The 24,098-nt window shown below is 41.4% G+C and overlaps 1 protein-coding gene across 1 annotated transcript in view; it reads left to right on the top strand.

The window, feature by feature from the left end:
• FNDC3B (fibronectin type III domain containing 3B) overlaps nt 1-24,098 on the top strand; it is a 159,261-nt gene that overhangs the window by 98,574 nt on the left and 36,589 nt on the right. The window contains exons 9-19 of the mRNA XM_009989966.2: nt 2,614-2,752; nt 3,084-3,137; nt 11,232-11,356; nt 13,833-14,007; nt 14,575-14,661; nt 17,310-17,448; nt 17,996-18,067; nt 18,590-18,708; nt 19,569-19,674; nt 21,308-21,480; nt 23,677-23,790. Coding sequence (XP_009988268.2) covers nt 2,614-2,752; nt 3,084-3,137; nt 11,232-11,356; nt 13,833-14,007; nt 14,575-14,661; nt 17,310-17,448; nt 17,996-18,067; nt 18,590-18,708; nt 19,569-19,674; nt 21,308-21,480; nt 23,677-23,790 — 1,303 coding nt within the window. The remainder of the gene's footprint in view (nt 1-2,613; nt 2,753-3,083; nt 3,138-11,231; nt 11,357-13,832; nt 14,008-14,574; nt 14,662-17,309; nt 17,449-17,995; nt 18,068-18,589; nt 18,709-19,568; nt 19,675-21,307; nt 21,481-23,676; nt 23,791-24,098) is intronic.

Here is a 24,098-nt window from a genome sequence, read left to right as displayed (position 1 = left end):
GCCATTGCTATAATAAGAGGAAAAAAGGCATCTGCATATCTATATTTCTGTCTGTGTGTATAACAGGCCTGGAAGTGCTTGTGTATGAACATCGGATACCTCAAGCTTCTTAAAAATTTGACTTAAGCAACTGGCATTTCTTCAGTTCTTGTAACATAGGTGTGCTAGCACTGAAAGTTATCTAGCATAGTTTCTTCATAAATGCTCCTTGCTTTGTGAAGTAGATCTGCTGATTACAGATCCATCAGATCGTAGTAATTTCAGCATTTATTTTAAAAAAAAAAATAATTCACACTGACCTGCCTTGGTATTTTTGTAGCGTATTTCTCCTTAATTCTAAAAATGTGTTTGACACGTTTATTAACTATTAACACGTTCTCAGTTTTGCTCCCTGATGTTTTTAACACTGTGCTGCTATCTGCTCATGTTGCATTTTTATAAAGACTTTCCTTATGAACCAAGGCTTCAAATTCACATCCTGTTCACTTATGCTCAATATCCTTTTAAAAAGAATCCTTTCATTCCTGTGTATTGTTTCCTTCTGTTTTTCCAGACAAGGGCTAAGTTTGGCATGCTTGTTCATGTCAAGGCTGCTACCGTTTGTAAAACTTTAAAGAACAAACACTTTGCTTCTGAGCTCTAATAAAGACCCAACACCAAAATGTGGCTGTCTTGCTCTGATGTTATAGTTTCTTTTTTTTTTTTAAAGGGTATTTGCTAGTGGAGCCCTAAAATGAACTTTTCAAGTAGAAGCACAGCACCAGAAGTAACTTCTTGTAAATAAGTAAGAGGCCCAGGCTCTGAGGGTGGGCAGTAGTCCCAGCCCTAGCAGCAAATGGATGGTAGTGAGGAGGAGAAGGTTGTAAAACACTGCTGAGCTTCCTGCTGTAAGCAATTGAGCATCACTTTTAAAGCCAGCTTCAGTCAGCACAGCGGTCGCTGCGTGCAGCGTGGCACTGAGGTCTCATGCCGTTTTTGGGGGTGTTGGGGGTATTTGCCCCGTGCCCTGGCCGACTTCTTTCTCCCTACCTACAGGTCCTGCCGCCTTCCTGCAGGTTTGCCAAATTATAAATTGTTTGTGAGCAGTTAGCAATAATTCTTGTTTAAAAAGAAGTGACTGCCAAATACAAAAGTCAGACTTAAAAAGCAGCAGCGTGCGTTTGCAGTGGAGGGAACCGGCACCGAAAGGGGCGGCCGTTTGCTTCCCATGGCAGTTTCTTTCTCTTCACTGAGACCGCGTTATGTATTAACGACTGTGAAGGAAGAAATCTGTTAGGTAAATTTATGTGGCCAGCAGTTACTCAGCAGACCGCCTTGGGTCTCCTTGACCTTGGCAGCATCTCTCAGGGCTTTGTCTCTACTCAGAGAAGCTGCTTGCCCTTGCTGCTGCCCCACGGGGCCCTGGGCACCCAGGACAGCCTGGTTTGCTCTGAAGCCACCTCCAGTGTTTCTTCAAGTAGTAGTATTTTGGTAGCTTCAGAGATGACTGTGCTCAGCATTTCAGTGATTTTCAGAAGATGCTCGTTGAGCTCATTTTCGCATGGTTGTATTCCCCGATGGGGGGGTGTGTGTGTGATGCTTAGCTATGCTGATTTCTGGCACACGCACATACCATTTGCCAGATGCAGGTTCAATTAATTAATTGCATTTGTTTTCACTCCTGACTGCTAACAGGTGATGGGTGAAGCAGCACTATAGCAGTTCTTGTGAACCTCCCCCTGAAAGGTTTGATTCTATGTAGGTGGCCATTGTACATAAATTACTCTTATCTACTGAAAACAAATTTAGAAATTGCCTTTCTTAAACTCTGCATTCAAATACACAATAGCTACAGCCAGCTCAGAGGTCATAGTCTGGTCATGGTTTGAATGTTTTTTTGAGTAGAAGACTTCCAATTTGCACTTTTCTTTTGCTGAGTGGATGAAGGGAAAAAATAACATTAATTTTTCAGAGAAAAGCACCTTGTGAGGAAGTGCTTAACTATATTGTATTTGCTTTCCCACATTGCTTGGTATTGTGTATCCCCCTCTCTGCTGATACATAGAGGATTTGCCTCAAATCAAATATACTTTGAATGTTGGGGTTTTTTTAATTTATCAGGGCAATGTTCCTGAGCTGTGTTGGTTCTAATTCATGGAAGTCCACAAAGTGTTGACACCTGGGCTATGTAGGAGAAGCTCATACCCATGGAAGGAGACCAGTAGTTACCACCACTCAACATGGTACACTTGAAGTATAAACCAGGCATTAAAGTTTATACCTTTTTCTCATGAGTTCGTACTTTCTGTTGTATTTTGAAGAGGATTTGAGCACAGCATGTGAAAGTCTGGCAATAGCCAAGGAAATAGTGGTGGAAAGAAAAGATGATGATAACTCAGTGGTGTATGGGAGAATTTGCAGAAAACACTGTAATATTCCTCTTCTGCTGTGAATTTTTTTGCATACTTGTATCAAGTGAAGTAGAATAATGATAGCCACTGGTCTGTGAGAAATCTGTCATTAGTGGATGATACTGTGGCTGCTTTGGTAGCCAACTATTGTGGCTGAGGCAGTGCTGTCTCATCTTGTAGCTGTCAGCAAATATTTAATGCATTTGAATATGTCCATTTCCAGGGTATATGCAATGTGCAACTCAGTAAAGGGATCCTGCTCAGAGCCAGTAAGCTTCACCACTCACAGCTCAGCACCAGAGTGTCCCTTCCCACCCAAACCCTCGCACAGGACCAAAAGCTCCTTAACCTTACAATGGAAGGTAGGTAATGCTTGGATCAGGCAAGAAAACAGAGAAAAATAGTTTTCTGACAGCGAGCATAACTGTTGAAAATAACTGAAAGTTGAGACAGTCATTTTTCAGTAAGAGGCTTGAACTTGCTGTACTCTGACAAATCCCTCCCTGTGCACTGACTTGACTTTTAAAATGTGTGTGTTTCATTACGTTCAGCTTCTTGGTATTCGTTAAGAGGTTGCCAAGCTGTGCGCGAACCCCAGGCTTCGATTTCACTTTAAACTGTAGTCATTTGCCTGGAGGGGGAAGTAGTTTTCCCTTATTCCCAAAATCACCTTCTGTTTATTTTTGTTCTTAGGCACCCATTGATAATGGTTCAAAAATCACCAGCTACCTTCTGGAGTGGGATGAGGTAAGTAGTAACTAGTTGAAATAAATACATAAATAAATGGCGCTCAGACTTTACAAGGACTTGCTGAGTAAAGAAAAATAATTTTTGTGAGAAAGTAGAAGTAGGAAAATGAAATCGTGATGGCATTAGGTAGAGTTGGAAAGGTGAAAGGGGCAGTGGGAGGAAAACTTTTCATTCAGTGTATTTTATGCAGAGACAATGTTCTACTTCTGTGCTCTTGAAATGTGACTTTTTATCACTCAATTGATGTACTTAATTTCTTAATTAGCATTGCTTATTATTTAATTACTTGTGATGTATCTTAGAGGTCTGTTCATGATCTCTTCTTCTGGATGCTGTCAGAGTGCAGAATAAAACACTGTTCCTGCCTCAAAGGAGAAGAGGCGTCATCTTGCAGCCCCTTCTACAGGGTCAAAATAACAGTGTGCTTTACATCATGGCAATTAGTCCCCTTCCAGATGCAAAAGGAAATAAGTTCTCTGTCCCAAATATCTTACATCGTTAGTGAGCAGCGTGCTGTCACAGAGAGTGCCAAAAGCAAGAGATACGGAGTATTTGCTGGAGGTGGGTTCTGGCTGGGAGTCCTTCCTCCATCCCCTGATTCCATTCTGCCTCCTTTCCATCGTGCAAACCGTATTTCTGCAGAAAGCATGAGTCAGTGAGGATCATCTTTGAAGGAAAAAATATGTATCGGGTGACAGAAAAGGATTGGGCAACACATAAAGTAAAAAAGAGATAAATCAGGAAATGAAGAGTGTGAAGGAATGTTTAGTTGTAGTCTGAGAAACTTCTCTTGAGGTTTTTAGTAGTCTAAAAATAATGTTTTAAAGGGAATATTCTGTTATGAATCGTTTTTCTTCCTTTCACTAGTAACATCCAGATCATTCAGTGACATGTTGGATGTTTGGAACCACTCACTGTGCAAACACTTATTGTATGCAGTGTCACAGCAAGTGGGTCTATATGATGAGAAACCCACTGTACCTAAAATGAAACAATAATTTCAGAATGGCTTGCTGCCCCTGTCTGCATAATGGAAGAGGAAGGGTTGTCAGTGAAGAAAGGAAAAATGGAGGGCAGGGTCTGGGAAAGGAGATTAAAAAGACATTTCTCTAAAAGGATGGGCCAAGATGATCCCATTGCACCTTCTCTGACACCCTGACCTTGCAGTTGTGATGTCTTTCAAGGCTTCCAGTAACTTAGAGCCATGAGGACGTCACAGCACCAAGCAGTGAAGCTGTGGAAATGTGAATGTTTCCAGCCTGCTAAGGGAAGGGAAGCAACAGAAGGTCTTGTCAGAAGAAATACCGACAACAGACCATTAGTACAGTGCAAATACTTTTGATGTTAATTTTGTCAACATGGAGCCTAGTCATAATTTTGGATAGATGTAAGGCAATTCCAAAATGTTCGTATCCTTTAAACCCTTTAATACTGAGTATATACCTAGACTCTTGTCTTCAGAAAGAATTGTTATGCTGTTTTTCACAGGGCAAAAGCAGTTTGGTTTAGGCTAGCTCATGTAGCAATGGGAAAAAATGAAGGCATCCTGATTCTCTTAGTCTATCTGTGTTGATTACCTTGTTTTCTCAGTCTCGAAATCTGAGATCCCGGTTGATAGCTAGCCAGCAAAGATGAAAGAATAATGGCCCAGCACAAATTAATTTGGTACATCTCCAGTGGTTTGACATGACTCCTGACTGAAACGTAGTTGTCCAGTTGTGAGATGGTTAATGCCACAGGTGTAGCTTCTCTGAATTTTTTTTTTCCTCTGATGTGAGACAGAAATTAAAACTTGCTGAATTAAAACTTGCTATTAAGGCTTATTAAAGAAAAAGTCTGAAGAGGCAGGCTGGGTGTGCCTGCGTGTGCAGGAGCCTCATCTGCCTGTGACGACGAGCTCAGCAAGCTGTTCCACGTGCTTTTTCATGTGCTGTTGCAAGCTGTGCCTCCGACGTGGGGTGTAGTTGGCTACTGGAGTTATGGCACCCAAGTACAAAAGGGAATTCACTTGCAGTGCCCTGTACCCTCGCACTCGGTTGTGTAAACTCCACGTAAGCAAAAGCACCGACTTTGTTACAATGCCACACTGTGTCCCGGTGAAATCGAGAAATAAATACATCAGGGAAGAGGAGAGCTCTTGCCAGGCAACAGCGAATTCTCTGCCAGATCTCAGCTAGAGCAACATTCATTAGCTACAGGGCACAGAATAAAATATAAACACGGGAAAATCAGCGATCAGAAGGAAATTAAATTGTGGCTGCAAAGCAGAGCGGGCTTTGCATGAGTGGAGAACAAGAAATTTATCTGATGATGAAGTTAGAACAACACCCTAAAATGGCAGTGTGCCTTGAGAAGTTGAGTCCCTTTGTAGGGAAGGGTAGTGTGCGAGGGAGCCATGGAGAGCCCTCCTAGCACAGAAGCAACGTGCAGATCCTGGAAAGTCGTTGTGCAAACACTGCAGCCTCAGACTATAGAGACAAAACTGGCATCGGGCACGGGAGACGTGGGGAGTGGTGGAGGTGGTTGGGCAAGCACATCCAGCTGTATCCCAGGCATGATGGTGTGTTCCTCCAGGATGGGCACCTCTGCTCCAGCTGTGCCTCCTGCTAAGAGAAAGGCTCCAGCAGCAACTTCACCCTCCCACACGGTGGGTGACAGGTTGTCTCTTTCTGGGGTGATTCAGATTTGAGAGCACCTTAACAGTAGCTCAACTAGTTCCTTCTGTTTCTACAGGGCATTTATTTTACTGTATCTTGATGAGAATAGATGCAGTACTGTTCCTGGGCTCTGATTGAGCTGTCCTTTCTCATAGATAGTTTAAAAATTTTCTGTCGCCTCCTTAGAAGAGCTTTAGATAAAACACAAATGCACTTGTTTCTTCACTGGAATTAGGTGCTGCTGTATTCTGACCTACTTTGATGAGGAGAAGGTTATGCTGCTTAATATATGCCAGTCCTACCCAACTTCTTGCTCTTCCACTTCAGTTCTGAGTTTTGGGGTTTTTCCTGACTGACAGACTCTGGAAAAGAGAACAGTCAATAGTTAAAGATAATATTTCTGTTATTCCACCTTTTTGCCTCTCAATTTGGATTAAGTTGTTTGTGATGTGACTGGTGTTACATGTTATATAGAAAACACAAATTCTTTCTCAGTACTGGCGTAGTTCCTTGAATTATAGTTATAATGCCTTGTTTTAGCTTAAAATGCCAAAGAACTACAGAGAACAATCTTTGTTCTTTAACAGCAGAGTAAAAAAGATCAGTTCAGCAAATTGTCACTCTGGAAAACTGGACACACACTAGCAAAGTTTCCATTGACTTCAAAGGAGTTAGTTAGGATCAGCCCCTCTTCGCAGGTGTTTTGGAATTTGGTGGCATCTGGACATGCCTGCACCTCAGATGCTGGGATTGGCAATAGTAGTCTGGCAATAAAATCAGCTAAAATTAGTAATTAAAAAAACCTCCATGTTCTGGCTCTTTTTCTATGAACTTTACAAACCTGAACTAGTCAGTTGACAACTTTGTGCCAGAGTTGATTATTCAGGGTAAGCAGAAGGCTAATCGGAAAAAACAGCGTTAAAAATAGACCAAACAGAAAACATCACTGGAAAGGAGGTGATGCCTTCTCCTGATGCCAGCGTTCATCAAAGTCAGTAAGCTGTAACTGCATTGAAAAACGCCGCTGGCACTGCTGTAAGAATCAGGCCTTTGTTACTAATTAGATGTGAATTGATCATTTTGTGATTAAGTGGCAGTAAATAAATGTTTCTCTTGTGCATATGGATAGCGAGAGTATCCTATTCATTCTCTATGGGAAAGCGGAGGACTGTTCCTGAGCCAGAGACAAGGACATCCCTCTCATGCAGTGTGTGTCGCTGTTTTGCATATAACTCAAAAGCAGCTTTAATTCTGATTCCAGTAATCATCTCATTCTAATTTACTCAAGAGAGAAACGGACACAATACCACACTATTTAATGATTTGGTGATGGCGAGTTCAGAATTAAGTTTATATACAGATAAACAGAGATAATTTTGGAGATAAACTTCTCAAGGCTAGCAGAGGTGTGCTCATTTACACTAGCTGACAGTCTGCACCCATGTGTCTCAGTGATGGTCCACCAGAATTCAGATACACGGAGTTCTACACTCATGCTTGGACACGTGTTTGTTCACCTTCCTACCCTCTAGATCTGTTTGGTGCCTGTGCCGCTCCTAGGAGACATGCACAAGGAGTCTTGGATAAAATTGGGTTTTGTGTATATTTTAGGGATGTTCCATAGGTCCCGTTCTGTCTTCTAAATGCTCGTTTGTAGAGACAATTCAATCACTTGTATAGGAGCCTGCATGGTAAATGCTTTGCAGAGTTATTGGATTGTGCTGTGCTAATTGTTGACAGTTTGCTCCACAGCTTTGTGTCAGATTGAATATCAGTCTGTTGCTTTTTATTGCCCATATGAAGCAAACGCAGAAGTTAACACTGGCATGGCCTGCAGCAGATTGCCACCGTGCCTCCCGGTTGCAGATCTGGTGCTGGCAGCTTTTATCCAGTCTGTTGCAGAGAGGTCTTCATAGATTTCATAGATTTCATGGATTTCTAGGTTGGAAAAGACCTTAGAGATCGAGTCCAACCGTCCCTAATCCCCATTAAACCATATCCTTAAGATCATCCACCCTATTCTTAAACACATCCAGGGATGGGGACTCAACCACCTCCCTGGGCTGTGAAGGACTGCGCTGTTTCTGCATCCGCTGTACCTGCAGTGGCCCATTCCTCCTTTTGTGTTTATTTGCTACGTCTGCTGCAGGGAAGGCACTCAACAAAACGCATTTAAAGATCTCATAACTCTAATCTCAATAAATGCCATCTCCACAACACACCTAAGCGCTCTGTTTTGGTGAGTGCATAGCTTGAAATAGAGCTGAAACAGCAGGCAAAACTCTTAAAAAGTGTGTTAAAATGCTGGGTTATAGTATTGTGCAAATTCGAACAGATTTGTTGAGCTGAATTGTTCTTGTTTCCTCAGGCAGGCCCTGATGATCGTCACAGTATGGGTTGTCCTCGTGAAGAATAGGGAATGCAGCTGGAGCAAGCAGGGCTAGTGAAGAAGTCAGTGTCTGCTCTCCCTCTGAAATTTGTGGATTAGAAATATTTGCGGAAATGATACAGTGTATTTTAAGCAACTTACGAAACATTATTTAAAGGATTAAAACTTGGATGCCGAGTTTGCAAAGAATAGGAGGAGGATTCTGGGAAAGCTGTAAGGCTCTTGGGTGGCAGCCAGTACCAGCCTGCCAGTTGTTCCTGTCTATAATTATGCCAGCATTAGTGCTTTCATAAATCTTGGGAGAGAAGGAGTGGAGGGACTATTTCCAGGCTATTAATGCCAGGATAATTAGAAATATCGGCCAGCCTCTCCAATTAGTGCCAACAGAATCCAAAATACCAGCCAGTCTGAGTAATTTGAATACCAGTCAGTCTCTGAGCGAGTCTGGGGAATGTACAATACCAGTTATAGAAGAAAAACATATACAGTATCCGAATTTGTGCTGTTATAAAGTTGAGGATAACATAAACGTTTGGCAGTCTTTGCAAAGTGTTAACCCACTGGTTTGACAAACTGGGAGTTTCCTTGGTCAGTTGCTCTCAGTTCAGGCACTGTGCTGCAGGTGAGATTTTCTGACTTTTGTTTTTAGCCAGCCATCCCTGTTCATCTATTCGTCAATCACAGACTTAGCGTTTGGTCACTTTCTTCTCTTGGAGAAAAAACGTAGGGAAATTGTAAAAAAAATACGTTCTTAAGCAGAAAACAAAAATAGATTAAATGTTTTCAAATTATTTACAAATCGTGAAGTTATTAGAGAGTTAGAGAAGAACTAATTTAATGCATCTAAACCTATAAAAGAGTTTGCATAGGGGAAAAAAAAAAAATCTGTTCTTAGCAGTCTACACTGATGACTGGATATTTTACCAAAATGTAGAATTACTAATTAGGTTTTGTATAGTCTGGATTTTAAATATGCTATTGCTGAGCTAGGAGGTGTGATGACCTATTATTTTTGTTCAAAAGGAGTTTTGTGATATAACTCTATATCTAGAGATTTTGGATCCAAAAAAGTTGTCTCATTTACAAATGACTTTAGCTTTAGGATTTATGATTCTCTTCCAGTTCCACTCCTTAATTTACTTGAGCCATATGGTAATGCTACAGCTGGAACAAGTGGGTGAAGTTGAATATTGTGTTTAAAACCAGGTTCTAGAACAAGTGTAGGATCATACTGTATAAATAAAAGCAAGTTATGGCTGTTTGCCAGTGTGCTAAATGTCTCTTCAGTGCCTCCAAATTGTTGCACTGTGCTGGAGGTCTGCGTGATCGTTTCTGACTTGATAAAAATATTTTGGAGACTTCCTACAATATTTTATGGAATTCTTCCTTCTGAGTTGCAAGCCGAGTGAAAAGAAGTGGAAATTGATGGGGGCTGGAGAATGTATAAAAAAAAATGTATGTCCCACTTCGGCATTTTTGAGATCTTTGATGATGAGGTGATGTATTGAGCGTGGAGGAAGAATGGTGTGTGGGAGGACAGACAGAGCCGAGGAGGCAGCCACAGGTGAGGCTGTTGGTCATAGTGAGGGACACTGTATAAATAATTTTCCTGTTAGTCTGCTTGGGTATGGAAACATGGAGTCTTCTGTCAAGCTGGTGTATATTCAGGTGAAATAAGTAGTCTTGTCTACAGGCAGATGTTAATTTTGCAGAGATAAAATAAGAATTAGAAAGTGTACAGACAGGTGGCAAAAATAGTAAATGGCATAGCAGTGCTCTTGAGTCAGAAGAAGCTGCAGAGATGGGCGTAGCTATCTCCTGCACCAGTGTGAGCACGTGGGCATGCTTTGCTAGGTTTCTCTTCTGGTGTGCTTTTGGGTACTTTGTAATGTTGTGGTTGATTAATTTTGCATTCAGATATTGAGATTAAAAGTCCTTTAAACAGCTACAGCTCAAGTAGATTTTATTTATGTAGAACCGAGCAGTCTGGGCCCTTTTCCCTGCAAGATTTCCAAGTGACCGTTTTCTGTGTGTGGTGTAGGATGAAACTGGTTTGTTTGTTGTCTTGAGGTCTCTGCCCTTTGAAAAGCTCAGCTTTGTTTTTACCCTAGGGCGTACCAAGTCATGTTGGATTGAAAAAGTTTTTGGTTTGTTTTAAATGTGGTGGGGAGGGAGAGAGCTCCTGAATGTCCTTGTCCTCGGCTGTCTTGCTTTGTACTTGATGAACCTGAGGTAGAACTTGGGAGCTAGAGGTGTCTTGATACCCTCTTTTACTGCTGCTCCATCTTGGCTTTGTCAGGGCTCATCATAGCTCCAGGTCACATCGGTGTGAAGCTCCCTTATACTGTGCCTCTGGCATATGAGTTTCCTAACAAAGTTGCGTGCTTTCCAACAAATCCTCTTTGCTCATCGCATGCCGGGTGCTCTGAGCGATGAGATGGGTACAGAATCTGGCATGTTAAATACTCCCCCGTGATGAGTAAATCTATTTAAGCCCTGGAGGGCATGGGGCTGAGCAGAGGGTTGCACCCAGGCTTGTCCCTCTCGGTGGCAGTCTGGGCTTGGCCGCGGGCTGGCCGGTGGAGAGCGAGAGCCCTCTGGTGGGATCGAGGCCTTGGGAAGGACCAGGGAGAGCTGACATGGGCTCCGAGGCGCAGAGGGTAGCGCTTGCAAGAAATGCTGCTCGCAGCTTTCCTGTGCTCCTGTGACCGAGATTAATTTCACCCTTAACTTGCCTGGTTTTGGTTAATGAGTAGAATAAATTGCACTTCAAGTAGGATGACAGGAGCTGTCGATACGTCTGGCGCAGATGAGAATCTGAAGATACGGATCTGCAAAGAGGAGGAATCCGAGAGCAGACTGACTGCGTTCGATCCGTGTCGGTTTAGGGAGCGTCGCGATGCTGTCAGTGCCTTACACAGCTTGCTTTGCACAGTGCCTGTGTGAAAGCATCTCGTTCTAATATCATTGAGCAGCTCTTTTTAAAAGAAGCACCGTGTGGTTTTAGTCTCATAGCTATCCGCTTACAGATTGCTCTCTTTCTAGGGAAAAAGGAACAGTGGTTTCAGAGAATGTTACTTTGGAAGCCAGAAGCATTGCAAGTTGACTAAGCTCTGTCCGGCTTTGGGTTACACCTTCCGATTAGCGGCTCAGAATGACATCGGTACGAGGTAAGTTCTCCCAAGGTACACACTTTCTTGAGAAAAGGTGGTAGCTGAAAAGTTTAACTATCAATGACAATGTAAAGAAGAATTTCAGGAGGGGATTTTTGTTTGTTTGTTTTTTCTCTTTCTGGTTTTGAGTTAAATATCTGACATTTCCTCTGTTATTAGTACTTTAGAGTTAAGTCACGCTTTCCCTGGTGGTGGTGTTGACCTCCCAGGGAATCACCGTGTACCTTCAGCATGGTGAGGTTAGCCTGAGAAGATAGACTCCTTTTGAGGTGTTAAATGGTGTTTTGTGATCTATTCCTAATACAAAAAGAATACACCTGTTATGTAAAATTCCCACTAGGGACCTCTGTGACCCAAGAAAAACAAGCAAGAGGAAGTCGAGTTACGGATTTTGAAAGGAGACTCGATGTATTTATTTTTTTCCGGTTTAAAGAAAAGCCCTTCTGTCGTTTTTTTCAGCAGTACAGTCCCTTCCTTCTTCCGCAGAGCTGGCTGGTGGGGTGGGAAAGAAGGGTGGGAGAGCCAGGATCGAGAGGGGATAGGCACAGCCAAGGGCCCTGCAAGATGAGTTTCAAGTTTTACTGGTCTTTGCACGTGAACAGATGCTCTCAAACGAAGATGTTGAGAAATCAGACTTACTGCAATCCTCCGGGAGCTCCTAGGGAGCGCTGGGCTAAAATGTTACGTAGCTGAGGACCAGAGCGTGCCCAAAGGGACATCGCGCTGCAGGGACTGTGTGCCCATGTCCTCACGGAAGGAACATAGACCAGGAAAAGTTTAGCTGTGAAGAAGCTAAACATCCAGTGCTCTTGTATCCTCTTTTATTGTCCTCCTTAGCTAAACAGGATCTAATCGTTATTACAAGAAGGACCGAAAAAGAAACACGAGGGGTATATGACAGTGTGTTGCTGAGGGAGATTCCTGTCTTGTTCTCTCTTCTAAAACACATACCTTTTAGTAATACATATCTTTTAAAAAGTACTTTATTCATATTCCTGTTTTTCCCTCTGAGATGTGCTGGCTGTTCGCGTATGCCGACTTCTTGCAAGATTACTTCCCTCCCTATTGAAATAATACTTGAACTGGAGAAAGAGAGACTCGAGCTGGAGCTGCCGAGTGTAAATGGAAGGGGACTGCCTTTGTGCAAAGTTCTCAGTTTCGGCATCTCTTCTCTTTGCTGGATTCCAGTTTTTTAACATATCTTAGGCTATGCTTTAACCCTTCCCCCCTCCTTTTTTGTTGTTCCTCTCTCTCTCTTTTTTTCCCCAGGCTATTGAGGGAGTGGACTAAGAACTGTATTTATGGTCAGCTGCTCTGTGTTAATCTACGAGATAAGCACCAACAGCACGTGGCTTATTTTTATAGACAGCACTCAAAATTATGACTTGATAATGTAATCTAACACTTCCTGTCATAAGATGGTTATGGTTGGTTATAATGCTTGTGGACTTACCATTAAAGATGATCTTTGTCTTGTTCAGGTGTTAGTTATAGGTGGATTTTTTTAACTATAAGAATACGTAAGTTTTGAGAAAGAAAACTCAGAAAAAGGAGATGTGACTTTTTGTGTGTGTTAAATTCATGGAATGAAATTGCTGAGAAACAAAATACATTTGTACTTTGGAAACAGAGATTGAAAATTGCAAGAAGGTTACCTTCAGTTGACAGTTCTGATCTTGCCCTCCTGAAAGTTCATCAAAATCTGTCCGTTTTAACTTTGTTCTCAAATTTCCTTTGTCCATAACATATTGTGCATGGAATCTTAAGAGAACTCTCCCTACGCTTCTTTGACACAACCGCCTTTTACATTTCAAGGCATTGTCTGCTGGGATTTAGACAAGATGAGAGTATTCATCTCCTCTGCCTTGGATGTTCTCTCTGGTTGCAACCCGAGCTGTGCAAAAGAGCAACTTTATGCTCAGCTTCAAATGCAAGGAAGTTTGGGCAGGAAGGTCAGATAGGAGTAGAGCCAGCCTGGAGGGTTGGAAGGGATCTGTGCTTTCAGCAGACGATTCCTATGTGATGCTGAGCATGTATGGTCATGACTGGATAAATTTTCCCTACTTTATTTGGAGGGGAATTCAGTATCCAAAAGTTGAACACTTCGGGCTTTATGTCCTATGTTTTAGTTCCGCTTTGTTAAATGAGATTTTGCTTTATTTCATAGTTAATAGTAAGTTAATATTTTTGAGGCAATCAAATATTATTTTTTTCCAATATTATTATTATGAGATCTGTAAAAATGACTGCAAGGACAGATATAATCCTGCATTTTTTTTCTGCACTTAATTCTGGCATTTCCTAACTGGGTGCTCATCTTTTCTTTCTGGGCAATTTTAACATTGCCTAGATTTTTTGAAAATGTGAAATATTTCTCTTAATACACTGAGGTTTGGTTTTGGGGGGTTTGTTGTTGTTGGGATTTGGATTTTTTTTTTAATATTCCTCTCTCTCCTTCTCAATCCCTGTGCAGTGGGTACAGCCAGGAGGTGGTATGCTACACTGCAGGTAATATTCCTCAGACCCCTTCTGCACCAAGGCTTGTTCGAGCTGGTGTTACGTGGATCGCGTTGCAGTGGAATAAAGTAGAAGGATGTACACCAGAGGAAGTGATTTCCTACACCCTGGAAATTCAGGAAGAAGATAATGTAAGTACTGTGTTACTATAAAATATACTGCATGACTTAGACTGAATTTTCATTTATTAATTCAAGATCACAGAGAAGATTACAGATTGCTGCTTTGAAGGGTCTTTTAGGAGTACTGGGTACTTGGCAGGACGGAGCTGTGTGATTTGTTCTGCTCCAAAAAAGAACTGTGAATCCTTAGCTGAAAATCTGTACTGTCATCCGTGATGCCTTCACAGGAGTCCGTAAGGTACAGGGCAGCTCGTCCTTCCACAGTTCAGTCTGCCGTGTCCTCACGTGTGTGGTGTGCTTGTGTTCTGTCTTCTGTCCCTTCTATTTCTGTAACGTGTGTTAAACTGTCATGATTATTTTTGTGCTTATTTTACACCAAAATTATATTATTAAGGTCAGTTGCATTATCCTTCTGGAAGGAAAATTATTGTGGCCTTGCAGCTTAAAATTAATAATAAAAAGCACTCAACTGTAAAGCCCCTTCGCAATAATGTGTTCTAGCTACAGACTATAATACAGAGAGCACTTCCTCAGACTCCTCAGTTATGAGAATTTGTTTGTTTTTTTTTTTTCTAGGATAGCGTGTTTCACCCAAAGTACACTGGAGAGGAGCAAGCTTGTACTGTGAAGAATCTCAGAAGAAGCACGCAGTATAAATTCAGGGTAAAGTCTCTTTTCTCTTGCCATTGCATAGTATTTTCTGTGTTGGGTTTTTTCAACAGGCACTGTAGGGACCCTTTAGTACTAACTGCAAAACTGAGCTATCAAATAGAAATTTATTTTATGCTACGAACTAATAGTTTAAACCAAAATTGTATTTTCACTTTCACTACAGGAGATGCTCATTGCTCAGCCCTTTTGAAACAGACATGGTTCTTGGTACTATGTGCTGTCAGGTGTGGTCTTGTACAAGTGTGGCTCAGGGCCTGAGGTGGTTGTAGGCAGCTGCACGGCTCCCCAAAAACATGATCTGTGATACGCACATGTGGCTGGTTTTGGAGCCCTTTTTTTCGCAAGCGTTGGCATCTCCTGCTCTGTGGGTGCTCCTCAGTACATCTGGAGCGCTGCCATCCCTCCAGAGATGGCAGGAAGCTGTCTGTAAAGCCAATGTCCACTGCGCTCCCACATTGCCAAATAGAAACGATATCTGGAAGCAGCTTCATGTCATCTGTAAATGGTGCAGGGAGAGAAGGATGCTGTAGGTTTGTGTCGAATTAAAAACATTTGGCTTCCGTAGGTGTTAGTATATTCAGGAGCAACAAAAAAAAAACATTACCCAAATACTTATTTAAATCTTTAAAAACAACTTTGCATATATTCCTTTGTGGGACAGAAGACCTTGTGAAGTTGCATGAAGAACTACTCAAAGCATCGGAAAGCTGTTGTGGGGTCACTCGGAGGTGATGCCTTTCAGTTTAGCGATGTAAAAGCTGCTGTGGCTGTCTGAGAAGAAGGAGAGTTAGTGCTTCTCTGCAGCCCTGCTTTCAAATCAAACATGGATTTTACAAAACTGGGTTGATAACGGAGCAAACTCACAGCGTTGTGTCACTGGCTACAAGCACAACTCTGATCTCACACAGCACTGAGATGTTCCCTCACTCCATGCGGACTGGCATTAATTAGCTACAGAAATTGGGGAAGGATCCCTAAAATGATAAAATAAACCCAACAAATAAAACCCAACAGAGACACCCTAGGATCACAGCAGTGTTAAAACTTGCCATTGGGGCTATCTAGCAAGTTCTTGGAGGAAACCCCTTAGTAATTAAGAATTAAAGGGGAAATCTAATTCATGCCAGACAGTTTATGCTTTCAGAGGAGGCATCCTGCCAACCTCTTTGATGAAATAAAGATTGGTTAATTAAAGTGCCAGTGGTAGAATAATACACCATCATAAAGGCATTTGTTCGGTTTGGCACAGAAGGGCAAATGATGCCAAACATAACACGACAATTTCATTCTCTCACGTGTTTCACATGTCAGTGTAGAAGGGAATCGCCAGTGGCTGCTTCTAGCGAGGTTCCACAGAAAGCAGTGCTGGTATATACTATTTCATAATTTTTTCGGTGAAACCTGGAAGCAAACAAAGTTTTGGTTTTATTCCTAGTAAGAGGATGGGGGACTGTAGGTTGGGAAGCCGTGGCTCCAGAAAAAGTGTTGAAGATCCTGCTTGAACAATCAATTTAACGTGAATTTTCAGTTCCTGCCAGGCTAGTGCAATCTTTATCTGTACAAACAGGGGAATTTGTAAATACTGCATTACCTTTGTAGCTCACACCGATCCCCTAGAACACCTACTGGGATATATATTTAGTTAGTTCGTGTATCTGATGCTCATGGCAAGATGTCTTAAATTGGAGGATAGTCAGAGAAGACCCAAGAGATGATACACAGGAGTTGGTACTGGCTTTAGTGACTTGTTTAAAAGCAAGCATATGAGCTAGACAACCTCAATTACTTTCTTGGCCTTAAAAATTACAAATAGTTTCCCTCAGACACCTGTGTTAGAAGACAGGATAAAAGTGACTGCTCCTGAGAATAACAGAGCTTCCCAAGTGGAGAAGTTCCTGATGGCTTGTATTTACAATTAGCAATTATACTACATGTTTTATGGTTCACTTCTTTGGCAGCAGATCTCTGTCCCAGAGATTAGCATGAGCTAATACAGCACTCAGCAGCCACAAAACGTGGGACCATTTGGGGTTTCTTTGTACGATCTTGATCTGCTCACTCTCCTGGCCATGTCCTCGTGCCTACTCTTAGCTTAGCAGCCTTCTCCCTGAAGTCAGCAGGAGGTGTTCTTGAGTAGACGAAGGATTTGGCTGAGAAAGTTTGCTTCATGTGCATCCTGCTCGTTTCAGTGCCTGTAGATTACACCTTTCTTGTTTGCATGTCTTAAGCTTACTTAAGCTTTTAATTGTGTGATTACTGATACTCTGAATTAATTTGTTTTAAACAGCAACTTGAAATACCTCCAAAATGAAAACAGCATAGTTATTGTCATTATTCTCATCTTTTATGAGTAAATAACTGCAAGTTGCCATGTGGCTCTTTTTTTAAAGGGAAGAACAGCAGTGCTCTTAACTTAAATGTATCATAATTTATTGGAGGGAGGGGAAAAATCAATGTGGTCTGTAAAGAAAGAATGTGGCAGTCTAATATCTGTTATTAGAATCCCACACACTTTTTTGGGATGTGACATGCTTTCCAGTTTAATGATGTTTGTGCAATTACTGAAAGAAATCTCATGCAGAACTGTCAGAAAAGCAGTTACAGTAAACAATGGTAAACTCCTTGTGGTTTTGTTTCAGCTGTTTGCTTCTAATGTGGAAGGAAAGAGTTCTCCCAGCGAAGTGTTGGTCTGTACAACGAGCCCAGACAGGCCAGGACCTCCGACCAGACCCGTTATTAAGGGGCCGATAACATCTCACAGCTTCAGTGTGAAGTGGGGTAAGCCAGTTCAGGTTTTTTGGGTCATAATAAATTCAAATAAAATCATGTAATTATGTGTTAGAACTTAGGTTTTTCATGCTGCTTCTCAGTCCAAAGTTCAAGGTGTTTGGAGAGCTTGACAAGTGAATTTTTTTTAATATTTTAAAAGATGTGTAGAAGCTCCTATGTTTTCAGAATCAAAAACGTTGCTTGTTTTTATTGACTGACTTGCATTCAAGTGTATCTTCAGGCTTTCACCTTCAATTTCATGTCCCATTGCCACATCATCCAGCTGCTTCCTTTATCGGTGGGGCAAGCCTCCATACCGTATCTCCTTCACTGCTTTTCCATACATCTTGTTTGTAGCATCATTATCCAGCTGATTTACTCTGACTCATGCTGAAAACTAACTTCTGCTACCCACTTCTGCTATAAATTCCTTGGTGCAGTTAGTGTGGGGGAGTTTGTGGAGGAGAAGGAACAGGATCAGAAACAGGTTCTGTAATCTTTTTGTTATATTTCACTCCTAATCTTGATTTACTAACAACTTGCCTTATTCTTTCAGATCCTCCACAGGATAACGGTGGTTCAGAAATCCTGAAGTATCTACTGGAGATTTCTCAAGGAAGTCCAGAAGGTAAACTTGAAGCAAGTTGTCACCATTTCAATCCATTATGACTACTGTAAAGAAGTACTGACTCTTTGGACTATTAGTGTCATTAATGTCCTAATGCCGTACTTGTAATTGAAACTAAGTTACGTACTTGTAGCCTTAAAACTTGCAGGGTTCCTGGGAGAGTTTGGGTTGGGTTTTGGGAAGGTTTTGTTGTGGGTTTTTTTGAGTACGCTCTTTTTCTTTAATACTGGTAAAATTTTAGGTTATATGACTGCACCTACTGTTTGATTTTACGTTTTTAATGCATTTTAGAAATATTGTAAGTCTATATATTGTATAGTATGTAAGTCTATATATTTGTATTTGTGTCTAGGTGTATGAAGGGCTTTAAGCAAGAATAATATTCGTAGTAATATTAACACTAATGACTTTCCTGAAATATATCTTCTCTGGAAGACCACATTAAGGATTTTCTTTCCTTCTAGACACTTGTAAACTTGTTGCATTACACTTCTCTAAACTTGGATATATCTCATTTTTTAGCAAATCAATGGGAAGTGGCATATAGTGGATCGGCTACAGAATATACCTGTACTCACTTGAAACCAGGCACTTTGTATAAACTCCGGGCATGCTGTATCAGCACTGGTGGACACAGTCAGGTAAGTATTATTTAACAGTAAGGACTATTGGCTGGCTTTATATTTTTCAGAGATTTATCTGCTATTTTTGGTAAAAGATTTCTGCTTTAAAAAGAAGGTGAATATCTTTCCTATAGCACAGTAAAGCTACACTGATTGCAGTTAAATCTTATGTTGTAAGTTGATGAATTTTAGAAGACTTATCTATGTGTACCTGATGGAGTTTTTTAAGGCAAATTGCAATTTAGTGAGATTCAGTTTCCTCAAAACCAATCTGTAGTTATCTGGACTTACACTAGAAAAGACCATCATGTTTATCTGATCTGGCCACTTGCTTGAGAAAGGCCACAGACTCTCCTGTACATGAGCCTGTACTGACAAAGCTGGTGACTGAAGATGCAGTGGGGGTAGTTTGTTGTAACAGTTAATTGTCTTTCATGTGGCTGAAGTCTTTAAATTTTTGGGTTCTGTTTTCCAGCCACCGATTCCTGTCATTCCCTCCTTTGATTTAAAATCGTTTCAGTACCTGCGGTTTTATTCTTCCACCTTTTGATGTTGTGGTTTTTTTTTTTCTTTTTATGACTGAGTACTTTAGGCCTTGATATTATTTTAAAAAGAAGGAAAATTTAAATAAAGAACCATGCAACATTAGCCATAAAAGTTTCCCGTGCTACACTTTTGAGTATGCTAATGAAAGAACTCTATTAATTGCGTTTAGCGAGTAACATGCTTGATAGCATCTCCTATCCTTTACTGATTATATAAATTTCTATTAAACAGTTGTTGTAGAAAACAACTTCTTGTGCCACTTTCTAATTATGCTTCACTATATAGGCAATAATCATACTGGAGAGCTAATTTCAGCTCCTGTTCTCTTCCAGTGTTCTGAAAGTTTACCTGTCCGTACGCTCAGTGTTGCACCAGGACACTGCCGGCCACCAAGAGTTTTGGGAAAGCCAAAGCACAAAGAAGTACAGCTACAATGGGGTAAGCCTCTGGAGCGTCTCACTGCTGAATAGCTTTGATCTTGATGGTTAGTTGCTGGACTTGCCTTAGCTTTTATTTCTATTGCTAGACCTTGTGAAAAGTTGCAGTGTATTCTGTTCACTGGGAAGTACAAAGCAATGTCCAGCAAAGTCTGTGCAAGTCAGAAGTGCAACTTCTCTTCAACTGCTGTGGGTTTCTGAACTTAGCTGTCCTTCAGCTGCCCTTTAGGCCTGATACTGTGCTCCAGTTTTTGTTTTAGTTAAGACCTGTTTCTGTGTCAGGACTATAAAATGTCAGCTGTATTAGAATATCTATCCTTTTATTGCCAAAACACTGTGTGATTCAAGACTTAGCAGAAGCATTTTGCTACTTCTACTGTAGAACTTCTCTCAGAAATTTGAGTTAGAACATACCGAGGATTTTAGGTGGCATTTAAAACCCTGATCCACAGTATAACACACACAATCCATTGGACACCTGTAATTTTGCAAAGGACTTGGACCATGGACATTACACTAAACTGTCAAAAAATGCACATTTTTCAGAATACAAGGTACATGCCAGCATGCAACAGATTTTTTTTCTTTACTGTGATAATCTTGCAGCATCCAAGATTCTTTGTGGTGTCATTTGTTAAGCTAAATTCTAGAGCAGTACTATTTCTAACTGGCAAATGCATCTCAAAACCAGTATAAAAATTCACCTGTGCATCCAAGATACCATGTTGTTTCCTGGAAGGCTGTACCCCTTAAGATGGAGCACTGCTTTTCAGAACCCCAGGCAGATTGATTCTGTGATACTGGCTTGTGATATAACATGCAAATATTATCAAATCCATTGTTTTCATGGGGAAAAAGGCACCCACAACAGAACAGATACAGGCACAGAAAACGAATTCAGGTTCCTAAAAAGCTGTTCTTCCAAGTGAAGCACAGGGTTTGGATTATTGCACAGAGATTTAGAATCTCATAAGTGTTAACAGTGTGACTAATGAAGTTTGAGGATGGCAGTTGTTCGTATTTTTATTGGATATTAATAAGGCTTTGCCAGAAATCCAATGTATAAGTAGTAGTTTTGGAGTGTTCGTGACCCACCTCTGCCAAGACTGGGTCAGACAGCCACCATGTGCCTCCTAATTTCTCTCTGTTCTAGAAAAGGTGTATTCAGTGCTAGTCCCGTTCTTTGTGCAGCTTTCTGTACCTTTTCTCCTGCCTCACTGACCAATATTTTGCACACAACACCACCTTTGATGCTGGGAGAAAGAAGCTGATTAACTTTTTTTTATCCTCAGAAGGGGATGCGTTCTGTTTAACAAGTAGCTGGGCACCTCCTGACATCAAACACAACTTCCCAGGGTGACAGGTCATTGTTGTGGGGGAGCTGCTGCTCTTCCGTGTGACAATCTGACCTGGTGGATGTTTAGATTTAAGAGTAATTTTATTCATTTGCTTTAAAAAATGTCATCATATGACTGAGGTACCTGCAGGTAAGGTGTCTATCAAAGAGGAAAATAATCGCCGAATGCAGTTTGTGTATCTCTGTGTGTGTATATATCTGTGGTATGTGAAGTAAAAAATTAATCTTCCTGGCGTATGTCCTCATGTTATTAATGAATTATATGATTTCTTTCTAGATGTCCCTCCGTCAGAAGGTGGCTGTCCCATCTCAGAGTACAGCGTAGAAATGACAGAACCTGAAGAAGTTGTTTCTGAAGTATATCATGGTCCTGACCTGGAGTGCACCGTCAGCAACCTCCTTCCTGGAGCAACGTATCGGTTCAGAGTGAGAGCTTTGAACGATGGAGGGGTACGTCCGGCGTGCTGGAGCGAGCTTTGGCTTGTTCTCGCTGGAGGTGGTGCTGTGCCAGAGATGGGCTGTTCTGGAAAGTGATTGTGTTAGTGCCCGTGATCAGAAAGGTGAAGGGGAGACGGGCAAAAGAAAACAAAGTGAGAAATGTTTCAAGGAACTTTTGAGGAATAGCTGCAGTTTTGAATCTGGTACTCTTTTAGAAGGAGGTTTCAGGTACTAATGTGATTTGACTGGCTGAAATCAGCTGGGCCAAAATGTGCAAAATCCCTGCTAATAGTGATACCTGCTTACAGGAGGAGTCTGTTTATTCCCCTTCCACTGCAGTCCTTTTTTTTTAATCTTAACTGTGTAAAAACAAACACTGAAATTTCACTCAGGTGTTGATATATTTTGATGAAAGTTTGCATTATTTTTGAAAAAAATACCTGCTTTATAGATCTGATGATTATTTTGTTATGTGTTATCCTTGGGAGGTGTCCCCAAGTACATCAGAAATCCTGTCTGATGTTCACGGAGATCTGTTCAAAGATTCCCGATGATTCAGTGAGGTTTGAGTTGGTTCTGCTTCCTTTGTGAGAGCATCTTTCCAAGGGTGTTTTATAAAGGCTGCCCCAGCGACAGTATATGCATATTGATGTGTTTGTTCCCAGGAAATCTTCATGACAAACATAACATAAAGGTTTAAAGTTATTCACTTACAGAGAGAAGTTCTGTTAGAACTCCACTTAGATATTAGAAAAACATGCAAGACCGTTAAACTGTTTTGTCTTTAAAATATCCACTATTTTGTTTTTGTGAAAAATGATTTAAATACACATGGAAAGATTGCATTTGCTTGCTGGAATGAAAACAATTGCTTACCTGATAGCTTTGGATATATGATAACTTGACATTTTTTCTCTCTTTTATTTTCTCTTTTTATTTTTTTCTTTTTTGACAAAACAGTGTTTAAAGTTGCAAAGTATTTCTAGTCCCATCCTTTGTTACATGAGGGGGCTGGTTTTGGTTTGATTGTGGTTTTGTTTGGGTGTTGTCACCAGATGCAAAATGGGAGGGGTTGTTCTTTGCCACATGCAAACCTTTCTTCCTCCCGTTAGGTAAAGAAAACAGCTGAAGTCAATAAAATTTTTTTTTTTTTGAAGTGTGCATTCTTTGTAATTCAAACAAAGAGATCAATGTTAGCCTTTCTCGATAGCACAGATACTGACACATGTCTGTTGAGAGACTTTTTGGAGTTCATAATTTCGATGTTGCTCAGCCTTTGTAGCGTGTTTTGTTGTTTTTTTTTTTTCCTACTTGCTAGTATTGCATTCCAAAATAAGTAAATATATCAGTATTTTTCCTCAAATTGCTTCCAGTGAAGTTCCTTTGTTCTGGAAAATGATTTCCAATTAGCTTGGGGATGTACTGAACAAACTTCATTATCCCACTCAAGTGGCCTCAGAAAAGCCGCTGTTTCCACCATTACCTCACCTTTGTCCTCGCACTGCTAACTGAAGCCAGTTTTCCAGACTCTTGAAATTTGTCTTTTCTTTTCCTAATATGCATTTAAATTATTCTCCTACCAAGGGCTCAGAAGTTGTCAGAGCAGTTGGCTTAGCTGCAGGTAGAGATAAGCCATGCACAGCATGTGTGCAGCGTGCCCCTGCACCCTGAACCCAGGCTGAGGCTCCATCACATGCTGTCCTTCTGTAATTAACATCTGGCAGATATTTTATGTAAAAGAAGCTGGATTTGGACTCCAGTGTGTGCTTGACTGTTGCTGTGCTCCTCCTTATCCACGAGAGGAAGCCAATTATGCCAGGCTATGGCACAGACATGCCAACACATTACTTTAAGGTAAGGTAGAGGGACACAAACTGTTCCTCACTTACTCTGTTGCTGAGTGCACGTTCTCACCCTTGGGTAAACTGGAGGTGGCTTATGCTTTCCCGGGCACTCACCGCCACACAGGAGGGTGTGCGTGCTGCCTGCTCCTACCTGAGCTCACCTCACATTTTAACTGTGCCGTAATTTACGTGGTCCCATACTGAACTCTGGTATTTGGTGCTGAGTGCCAGAAGCCTGGTCTGTCTTTAAGAAGGTTTATTGCATTGAAAAAGTTTCTGCGTGCTGTTCTTGGAAAGCCTTTAAGGAACACGAGATGGGTGCATGCTTATATATTAACGTACAGATGCCTTGTTCCCCTTGTAGTACGGGCCGTATTCGGAAGCCACAGAAGTCACCACGGCAGCAGGACCGCCCGGCCAGTGCAGAGCACCTTCCCTCTCCTTTCTGTCCAACACACGTGTACTTGTGAGCTGGGAGGTAAGTCAGGTGCCCTGATTGTTTCATTTCCATCTTGCTTATCCAAACTCAAACGGTCACTGCAAAACTTGAAAGCTGGCTTGAGAGCTATTCGGAAAGTTCCTGGTTCGGAACTTGCAGAAACTCTTCTGTTGTAGAAAATCATCATCTCTACTTTTTTCTTTTAAAGAATTGCATAAAGTTGATCATGAGTCATCCAGACCAGGGTTCAGACATGAGACCTCCTACGCTGGCGTCAGATGGTAGAGCGCTGGTCAGTAGAAGTGCTCTCTGCAGGCTTTTAGCGTGTCGGAGTGTCCTGGGGTAGA

Source organism: Tauraco erythrolophus, chromosome 11, assembly GCF_009769465.1.
Source record: "Tauraco erythrolophus isolate bTauEry1 chromosome 11, bTauEry1.pri, whole genome shotgun sequence".
In the NCBI taxonomy this organism is placed as follows: Eukaryota; Metazoa; Chordata; class Aves; order Musophagiformes; family Musophagidae; genus Tauraco; species Tauraco erythrolophus.
Note: the sequence above shows the minus strand (reverse complement) of the source record. Positions and strands in the feature narration are given on the sequence as shown.